The 10,683-nt window shown below is 41.7% G+C and overlaps 1 protein-coding gene across 2 annotated transcripts in view; it reads left to right on the top strand.

Moving 5' to 3' along the window:
• The first annotated feature begins 437 nt into the window (after positions 1–437).
• Positions 438–10,683, top strand: part of LOC310863097 (dual specificity calcium/calmodulin-dependent 3',5'-cyclic nucleotide phosphodiesterase 1B-like) — a 28,523-nt gene continuing 18,277 nt past the window's right edge. For both annotated transcript variants that reach the window (XM_083771221.1, XM_083771220.1), the window contains exons 1-6: positions 438–1,062; positions 5,656–5,769; positions 7,504–7,689; positions 8,780–8,846; positions 9,451–9,567; positions 10,030–10,170. In XM_083771221.1, the coding sequence (XP_083627347.1) occupies positions 1,010–1,062; positions 5,656–5,769; positions 7,504–7,689; positions 8,780–8,846; positions 9,451–9,567; positions 10,030–10,170 (678 nt within the window). In that variant the 5' untranslated portion in view covers positions 438–1,009. The remainder of the gene's footprint in view (positions 1,063–5,655; positions 5,770–7,503; positions 7,690–8,779; positions 8,847–9,450; positions 9,568–10,029; positions 10,171–10,683) is intronic.

The raw sequence follows: 10,683 nt of genomic DNA, 5'->3' as shown, positions 1-10,683 counted from the left end.
CTCATTAGATCTAGATCTAACAATGCTCACAATGCGCCCGATGCTACTGTACGCATTGTGGGCTTGTATATCTGCCATTTTCAAAAGATTTTTCATACATTTGAGAACTTGAAACGGGACATTCTGCGTAATGAGTAGGCCTACTTGTACTTTTCGTATTTTAAGTACATTTAATGTCAATAGGCTACTTTTGTACTTTTACTCAAGTACATTTTGAATTCCCGAGTTTTACTTCTATATTGCAGTGTTGGAAGTAAAAGAAAAAAAGTACATTATCCACCAGTACACACACACACACACACACACACACACACACACACACACACACACAGGCCTGCCTGCCTAACCAATCAGAGTGAAGTGGGTCCCTCTAAGAAGTGGGTGGGAGAGCTGTTGAAACAGAAGTCTGTCTCAGGATACAGTGTGAGTGGCTGTGAGAACTTTTCTGTTCACCGCTCCTCTACAGAAGTTTTTCCTTTTCAAGTCTCTCCTTCCGTTAGTTTGTCCTGCTGTTGAACTGGGTCCGTGCGAGGGGCATCACTCCAGCTTGGATTCTGTTGAACTGGGTCTGTGCGAGGGGCATCCCTCCAGCTTGGATTCTGTTGAACTGGGTTCGTGCGAGGGGCATCCCTCCAGCTTGGATTCTCTTGAACTGGGTCCGTGCGAGGGGCATCCCTCCAGCTTGGATTCTGTTGAACTGGGTCCGTGCGAGGGGTATCCCTCCAGCTTGGATTCTGTTGAACTGGGTCTGTGCGAGGGGCATCCCTCCAGCTTGGATTCTGTTGAACTGGGTCTGTGCGAGGGGCATCCCTCCAGCTTGGATTCTGTTGAACTGGATTCATCACCCCAGCTTGGATTCTGTTGAACTGGATTCATCACCCCAGCTTGGATTCTGTTGAACTGGATTCATCACCCCAGCTTGGATTCTGTTGAACTGGATTCATCACCCCAGCTTGGATTCTGTGGAACTGGGTCTGTGTGAGGGGCATCACTCCAGCTTGGATTCTGGATGGCTGAGCTGGTGCGAGTCCGTAAGAAACGGCTACAGGTTCCCATCTCTAGGTAAGACAAGTGTGTGTGTGAGTGTGTGTGTGTGTGTGTGTGTGTATGTGTATGTGTATGTGTATGTGTATGTGTATGTGTATGTGTATGTGTGTGTGTGCGCGCGCGCTGGAAGTTTGGATAAACTACTATAGGGTGGATTAACCAGTTAAACCCTATACTGTACTTTGTCAAACAAATAACATGAATAGGCAATCTACAAGCTTGTAGATAGATTAAAATATATATATTATATGACATGCCTAAAACAGGGACGTGGTCGAGTACACTGACCATGTTGATATGACCACCTGAAAGCAGTAAAAAATAATAATAATAATAATAATAATAAAAAATAACGCCAAGCCTGCTAAGGTTAAAACAAGGGTCATAATTTTGGACTATTTGGACTTAATTATTATAATATTCTATCCACTATTATCCTCTAATAGTCTACCTCAAAACCCCGCAACTCAGTAAGAACAGATGGAGGCACTACTGGAAACTGGCGGTAATAGTTCCTACTCTGTTGACAAAGTATAAATCAGACTTGACTTAACCGTTGCTTCACCTCTGGCTCTGCAGTGTGGCGAACAGGCACTTGTTAACTCAGAATTCTTGTGTGAGCACTTGTCATTACTCACCCTCTCGCGCTATCTATGTATGCCGTGGGAGGGAGAGAGAGAGAGAGGGGTGCTGCTGCTGCAGAGAGAACATGTGGTTTTGTTTTGGTTAACGGGCTTATCAGTCAGGTTACAGAATGACACTCATGCATGCTCTTGTGCTTAGTTTGGCACGATCCCTCACAAATTAACCACTTGAACCCCCAGACACTTCACTGACTGGGGGTCCCGCAGGGGTCTATATATAGCCCCTCCTTTTTTTGCCTCTGCACCAGTTTGGGGCCCAATTTCTGCCAGTGCCTTACCCCTTGTCCCTAAACTTTTTTTCTTTTACTATTTTGAAAAACTTTTTTGAATAGTTCAAATAGCCGATCTAGAAGCTTACAATGTGTCGATGAAGATCGGCTAGAGTTGAACAAAATAGCAAAATAGTTCAGGGATAAATGGTAGGGCACTGGCGAAAATATAGGGCCCATTTCTCTTTGCCGAAAATAGCTGATCTACAAGCTCACATAATGTGTTCTGTTGCGATGCGGAATGGCTTATTTTTGCCAAAGGTTTGCATAATTGCCAAATATCTGCCGATTTGGTCGGACATGCCCTGCAGTCATACTTGTTTTACGTTGTAGATATCAAATGTTCCACTCTTTTCAATCCGATTCCTACAAGCCACCCTTTGGGGAAAGCATTTATTAAACAACTGCGTTGACAAGTGCCATGCTGAACTGCTTTGTCACCCTTATGTTGTTGTTTTTGTCACCCTTATGCATGTCATCACCTTCCTCTTCTCCCCTCAAAGCGCCCATTCAAAATGCCAGTGTTGGGATCCGGGGACCCCCGGCGGCCCTTGAAGTGCTTCCAGGGCTGTCGCCTCTCGCAATTTCAAAATGCTTTCATCATACAGTCTGGAGCAACGGAAGAGCTGCCATGAGTAAAATATGAAGTGGGAAGTGGAGACTCCTCCTCGATTCCGTTTCGTCTTTACAGTCACGCAAAATTATCCTAATATAAATCATCTAGCATATATACGGTAGCTTACTGCTAAGCAGAAATGAAAAAAAAAAAAAAAAAAAAAGCTCTAAAAGTTATTTTAAAATATATTATCGTGAACGGAAATGGCAGCTTCCTTACTCGGATTTCGGGAGGTGTAGTTCCAGACTCTATATGGCATTCGGAAATTGTGGAATAGTTGTGTGGCTACGCGAGACGTATGATATCATACTGCATGTTTCACTCTCTCTACTGCAATGGTGGAATAATAATTACTCACATATTTTTCTGAAGTAAAAGTATATCAATACTGCAATGTAGAAATACTCTGTTACAAGTAAAAGTCAGGAATTCAAAATTGACTTGAGTAAAAGTACAAAAGTATTGGCATAAAAAAGGTACTCATGCCAAAAGTAGAAAGTACTTATTAGGCCTACAGTATGTATGTCATTTGACTCATTTTACATAATGTTTTGTAATTGTTATCAATAACTAAATAACATTAATTTCAAATGGGATTCCTCTGCCAAAAACGTGTCAATGTGAGTGCCCTTGACAGAACTCCTGTACCGTATATAAAGTAGAAGGTATGCATAGTAAGTACAGTATGCATGTCTGTGTCAATTGCACTATTGACTGCCACTATTAATACACATTACAGTAAGTGGACTTAATTAACAGTAATTATATCCTTAATGCTACTCCTAAACTGTGGCTACTGAGAGGAGAGGACTGTGCTATCGGAGAGATTATTCGAGATTGAAAAAATAAAAAGAAAGGCTGTGGCATTCTGATGCATGCTATTTTTATGACTCAACCGCTTTTGAAGGCCTTTGCCAGTGTGATAAACACTTGAAACAAGCTGTGAGCCTCTCATCGCCAGCTTAGTGATTTGAACAGCCACACAATGGTCAATGGTCAGCAGTCGGCGCGCATTATGGGAAGCGAACATTCAACATTTGAGTTCCAAAGACTTGACGTAACGCAATTGACAAATACTGCAGACATACTAAAACGAGTCTATTTCACAGATTTTTTTTTTTTTAAGTTTTTTCTTTTTTTAGTTTAGTTTATTTGATCATCCTTCAGTTTCAAATACAATATTTAAAGATAATGAATGTAAGCCGTTATGAAAACAGAACAAAACCGAAACATGAAGATGATCAAAAGGAGTAGGCAGAAGCTAAAAGCTTTTAAATGCCTATCCTACTTAGAACAGAACATGAAACGTAATACTCATTACATTAACGAGAATTCCACCCTACACCGTTATAGCGCCACCAGCAGGTGGATTTTTGCAAAACAATTTTTTTGGAACAAAATGCTTCAAATCTAACGCGCAATTGCCATCAGCGGCGTAAGAAGAAATGTCACCCTTTTCACATTGGCTCATTATAGCGCCACCAGGAAGCCACAATGACCTACCGGACCTGTGTCCGAGGAGCACTTTATCTAGTGTATTACCGAGATTGCAAAGATATAAAAGTGGAGGTGGCAGTAACTCAAACTGCTCCTGTGGGAATCACATAACATATTGCTGCTTATTCCACCAGTTCTACATCAGAAAATGATTATAAAGTCTGCAGAGTATAGACAATGTTTATGCACATTTATATTTATAGCCGTTATGTTATTATTAGCTCATAGGCTTACTTGGTGGTCCATGTGCCAGGGGGCCAAACAAGAACCCTGGTTTTGGTACCATATTCCTAATCCCTTTTACATTACTACTCGTTTAGTCTTATGTTCACTAACAATGTTCTATACTTAGTGGTATCTCATTATTTCCGTTTGTGTCCTGTGTTTCATACTGCGCTAGCCATGACAACTTCATTTCCCTCGTGGGATCGATAAAGGTCTATCATGCATCAGAATTCAGAACACTTTCACATTCTTCACCAAAGCCCACTGAAACCAAATTAGGTTACATAAGTCCCTGCCCTGACCATGGGAAGTTTTCCTCTCATGAAATATTTGGCACCAACGATGCCCTTTTGCCATTGGCTTTCTTTGGACAGTTTGGCATTTAAATCACTTCCAAATGAACCGCGTTCCCGTTAGTGGGGCGTTCAACCTGTTGTCAAAAGCACTTTCTTGGAGCAGGTTTCCTCGGCCGTTGTGATCCAACTCACTGGGCTCACTCGTAAACATTGAAGTGCTTTCAGTTATTTCATCAAGTGGAGTTGAGAAAGCTCACGTCGCACACAGACCCCATTTTGTTTATGGCGACTTTCTTTCCATGATCTGTACTACAGTATAACCCTTAGCTCTGTACAACTTATGATTTTATCAGATAATTTTCACACCCATCATTATAATTTTACACAAAGTGTATGTGGCGCCCAGGAAAGCGATGTTTAATGAAAATGATTGCTGACCCTATTTGTGCTCGGTGTTCTATGAAGGTCAATGCTACTCGTTTACATATATTCCGGTAATGCTCCCCAGGAAAACCAACAAAGTCGCCCTTTTACCAACTCACTCCGGGTGTACAGCCGGCGTTACTGCTCAGCCTGGTATTCCTAAAGTAGCCCAAGCAAATTATGCTTAAACGGTTAGGGCCGATACATACTCCTATTTTACCGCTGTTTCGGCGCTGTAATGCCGAAATGATTTCGGCTCGTCAGAAATTTTCAGTAGCACCGAAGAGCCGACTTTAGGACGGTACCCGCCCCCCCGAACCTCAAATGACGTCAAATTGTAGGCTCTACAGCGCCGAACCGACTTTTATTCGGCTCTAAAATAGGAGTATGAATTGGCCCTTATTCCTAACCTTAACCTCAGTAAAACGGTGCCGAAACCTGACCCTATTCCTAAACTTAAACCCCAGTAAAACTATGCCTAACCCTAAACTTATTTCTAACCTTATTCTCAGTAAAACAAAATAAAGAATACAAGAAGTCAGTGCATTCCGTGTGAATTCCTTTTGGAGGAGATTGCCCAACATTGTAATGTGTGCATTGAAATGGATATCGTTTTAGATCATGAATGTGTGTTTCAGGCTGAGGAGTATGGTGAAGCAACTGGAAGAGAAAGATGTCGACTTTGAGGAGATAAAAAAGAGTTTGGATTTCACGGCGTCGTTACTGGAGGCAGTATACCTTGACGGAACACGGTAAGCACATTATGATGGTGACTGGTATTAACAAATGCTATAATATTTACTATTTTAACAGCAATCATCTCTGTCATGGGGAATTTAACTATAGTCACCACTTGATCACATTTTCCATGATGGTTTGCCATTGTACAGCTAGGACCTATTCATTATTTAACAAATTCAGTCGTGTCAATGTAAGAAATGTATTAAAAAGGTTACAGCCAATATGAGCAAAGTCAGACTAAAGTCATTCAAGTAAATTAAAGGACCACTTCACCACTTTTCAACTTATCTTCGTATAATTGATCCTCACTAATGTCCACCAATGACATCATCGTTAGGCAGATTTTTTTAAATTCGATTTTTATTATCGTGAGAACAATGGCTTCCATTTTCGTATTGCAACTTTTCAGGAATAGGAAGTTTCTATTAGCTTGGTTTCACCATTGATGTCACTGGTGGACGGGTTTCTGAACTGCCCACACAGGCCTCCTATGAGACAATGGTGCTATTTTATCATGAACATTAGTGAGGACCAATTATATGAAGATACGTTGAAAAGTGGTGAAGTACATTGGGGTCACACAATGAGACAGCAGTGCCTCAGGAGTATAGAGTATAGCCAGTAGAGCAGCCGATGGGAACCGTGAGGTTCCCAGTTCGATTCGATTCCAGTTGGTGTCGAATTGTCCTTGAGCAAGACACTGACTGAACCCCTAACTGCAGTGCAGTTACGTGTTAACGCTGCTCTGTTGTGGCAAGCAATAAGTTACCTGCTTTCTGAGACTCTTCACTCTAGGCTTATTATGTATACCATATTAAGGTGTGAAATTGTGAATTATGAACTTCATATTCCACAGTTACTGTATATAGAGGGTATGCATTGCACATGCATAAAGTGAATGGGAAATCGAGTGGCAAAGTGAGTTTAATGTCGTTTAAGGTTGTTTAATGTAATCAGATAGGACTTTTCTGTTTGGATGTATATGGGCTATCAATAACTTCCGGGTATGATGATGATGTCACGTGCATACCCTCTATATTTCCAGACAGTTTTTCCTCATTTTTGAGGACATCAACATGTCAATCCTTGCCTTCTGTGCTGGCAAAATGATGGAAGTCTTCATAGTATGTTTTTCCGGCTGGGGGCTGACTGTACTGATGAAAACACTGACATGCTGCTGCTGTACTGCCGTGTCTGCCTATGCCAGCTTGTTGTCAGTGGTGGTGAACTACTCTGTTACAAGAAAAAAGTTTGGAATTCAAAATGTACTTGCGTAAAGGTACAAAAGTATTGGCATCAAAATGTGCCAAAAATAAAAGTATGCATTGTAAGCTTGTAGATCGTCTATTTTCAAATGGCCACAATGTATATAGGGTTGAAGTGGTTACTGTATGTTTTGTAATAATAAGCAAAATCTACAAAGTAACTAGTAACTAAAGTTAGTAGTCAAATCAATGTAGTGGAGTGAAAGTACAATATTTGGATCCAAGATGTGGTGGAATAGAAGTAATTGAAGTATTTGAAATTGGAAATACTCAAGTAAAGTACAAATACCTCTAAATTGTACCGTAGTACAGTACTTGAGTAAATGTACTTAGTTAATTTCCACCACTGTGTAGCAATATGCTGCCATTGTAGTGAAAACATTGTGACAGTGAGCCTGTGTGTGTGCTTGTGCAACATGCGTGCGTGCGTGCGTGCGTGCGTGTGTGTGTGTGTGTGTGTGTGCTTGTGTATCTTCACAGACAGTCTCTGGACTGTGAGGATGACCTTCAGCAGCTGCACAAGGACGGCGTGCCCTCAGAGGTCACCGACTGGCTGGCGTCCACCTTCACCACCAGAGCGCGGCTGCCCGTCGCGAAGCGCTCAGACGACAAGCCCAAGTTCCGCAGCATCGTGCACGCCGTGCAGGCTGGGATATTCGTGGAAAGGTCGCACTTTCCCATTTTCACTTCTACTTATGCCTTTAATTATGGCAGTAAAAGGCTTCGGCCACACATACGTTTTTTTTTAAATAAACGGAGCCTTTTCGTGTTTATCTTCCGAGGCTATTATGTTTGCAATCTCTCTTCGTCCACGCAACGACAACGTTGCTAAAGTGGCGGAGGCAGCCATAACATGGCATGGTTTGTCTTGTCCACACAATGGACTCTGGGACTTTTTTTTAAATCTACACTGTGCCGGACTTTTTAAAAATATTAATTTTTGTATGGGCCAAAAACGCCTTTTAGGTGAGGACGATCCAAACGTGCGTGATTCTCACCCATTTCAAGGACCCCCAGTTTGATATGCATTAGGTATCTCTGGAATCTACACTGTGAAACATCTATCTACACTGTAAAAATTAAACACGGGTGCATTTGGTTCCTAACTATCAATCATTTATGTGGGCGGGGGATGCCAATTAGCCTGCATCCTTAGACTCACTAAATTGAGAAAGGATGCAATCATGATGTCACCGTCCGGGGGTCCTGGGATGCAATACTGTACTCGGTACTGTACTCAGTCATTGAAGTAGGACTCATATTGTCCCTGGGACCCATCTAAAAGACCACACCATTACATTGAAAACCTATTTACATTTTACATTTACTGGGATCACCTCAACGACAGCTATAGACTGTAAACATAATCAGGCATATTATTATTATTACTGGATATAGTCTCTAGGCCTATAATGGTATCACATAGTATAAATAGCAGAATATCTGCGCCATATATAAATTAGTATCAAGTATAAATATGCCACTGTAAAGATTTACTGATTTCCACGTCTGCACTGTGTATAACTGGATCATCTCTCAAAGCCACAGAACAGACTGCCAATAAAAACTGAGCAGCATCACGTAAACCTCTCCTTTCCTCTTTAAAATACCCTGCATGAGGGGGGAGGAGACAGGCGGGACATGTCTGTCCACGGGACGATTTATATAAACAGCGTGCGAGGCTAGCACTCGCTGCTCAGTGTCACCATGCGAAACTGGAGCTGAACTCAATGTAAACATCTCATCATTATTCCAGGATGTTCAAGAGGGCCTACACCGCGGCCGTGCCAGACCAACCTGCGGTTGTCGTAAACTGCCTCAGGGTGAGTGATTGTCAACATCAACCTAGCCTTGCTCTTCGCATGTTTCACTGTAAATTGGACGCCACAAAAGGAAGGTAGACAAAGCACTCCAACCCCCAGTATTTCTGGTCAAATATGACTCAACTACAAGTCAAAGTTGCTCTGTCAAATACTTGAGTTAAAGTACCGGTGTACTGTACTTGCTTTTCAAAAATGCGTATATGTATTAATAGTATAAAAAGTACACATTTTACATCAACAATTGCATTGTTGTATTAACATTTTAGACAAAAATCCAACAATAGTGAAACTAGCACCATCAATATGGCCACAAACAATTATTTGCGTAACGATGTATACATTCTCCTAAACATGTACTGGAGTCAAAAGTACACCCGCGTGTCTTTGAAATGTATGTGGAGTGAAAGTCATAAGCATCCAAAAATCGAAACACTCAAGTAAAGTTTACTCTCCAATTCACTTGAATGTAACAATTACAGTATTGCCAAAGCATCAAATGCAGCAAAAACTGAAAAATGATACAACAGAAAATATAAAATATACTCTCAGTGTCTCACTCAATCTTTATCAAATATACTCAAATATATACTCTCTCTCTCTCTAGGACGTTGACCGTTGGAACTTCGACGTGTTTGCCCTGAACTCCGCCAGCTCCAACCACTCGCTGCAAGCGCTGTTCTTCGAGCTCATCATCAGATATGGGCTGAACAGCCGCTTCAAGGTCAATAAAACTTTGGTTTTCACACTGCTGCATGTACAGTAAAATATCTGACTGATACATACAGGCAAACACAATGCACGGATTCCTTCCTGCATGCACCACCTCGGAGACAAGGGGCTTTAATCCTTCCGCGGTGCCCGCGGTTTCGTGCACACACCCACGACTGACTATAGACCTGGACTGTGTTGAGCTTTTTTATTTTTACGCAGTGCGAGTCGTGCCCCTCATGAGCAGACCTGTCGTCTTCCAGGCGACAACGTCTGCGTCACCGCCACGCGCTCCCCATCTGAAAAGGCCAATCAGAGGCAGGTGGGGGCGGGTCTTAAGTCACTCGAGTGGCAGCGTGCTTTCCGCACTTGCACTTCTAGCTTTAGGTATCTAGCTTTTGTCCATATATCTTTATCTATGGAAACTGGCAAAAATGTAAATGTAACACTCAGGATTCTACTGTGTATTTTGTAGATCCCCATTTCCTGTCTAACAGAGTTCGGATCTGCGTTGGAGAGGGGCTACTGTAAACACAACAACTCTTACCACAGTCACATCCATGCTGCTGATGTTACTCAGACCCTACATTGCCTGCTCCTGCGCACCGGACTAGTGGTACAGTAACAGTACAGGGCACCGAGTACATCACTCATATTGTTTTAGTAATTATTGGCTGCTACACTTTTATATAATTATCGATGTCGGTGGAAAGAAACCGTGTATGTCCAAAACCGTTCAGGAAATGGAAAAGAAGAATCTGAGCTCCAATGATATTATTTAGTTCTACTTTTCAATGGCTAAATAAAGTCCACAGACAGCCCACTTTCAAAATATTTAAAAAATATATCAGAGCTACAAGCTCACACCACTCTGCATCGTGGTGCATTGTGAGCTGCTCACAAAAAATATTTCTATTTATTTTTGCAAATTTTGCTAATTTTGCTACTTTTGCACGGCACTGTTGTACAACGAAGTATAGGGCATGACACAAAACATAATTTTAAAACTGGAGATGCAAGGTTTCTGCCCGACAACGATATCAGGGAACGATCAGTTAGGTGGCCCTAGACCTATACTTCTCAGTGAGGACTGAGATTGTAAACCGATCATTTAAATTAAACTACATAT

This window comes from Protomyctophum parallelum (assembly GCF_964188405.1).
Source record: "Protomyctophum parallelum genome assembly, chromosome: 8".
In the NCBI taxonomy this organism is placed as follows: domain Eukaryota; kingdom Metazoa; phylum Chordata; class Actinopteri; order Myctophiformes; family Myctophidae; genus Protomyctophum; species Protomyctophum parallelum.
This window is presented reverse-complemented; position numbering and strand designations above follow the sequence as displayed.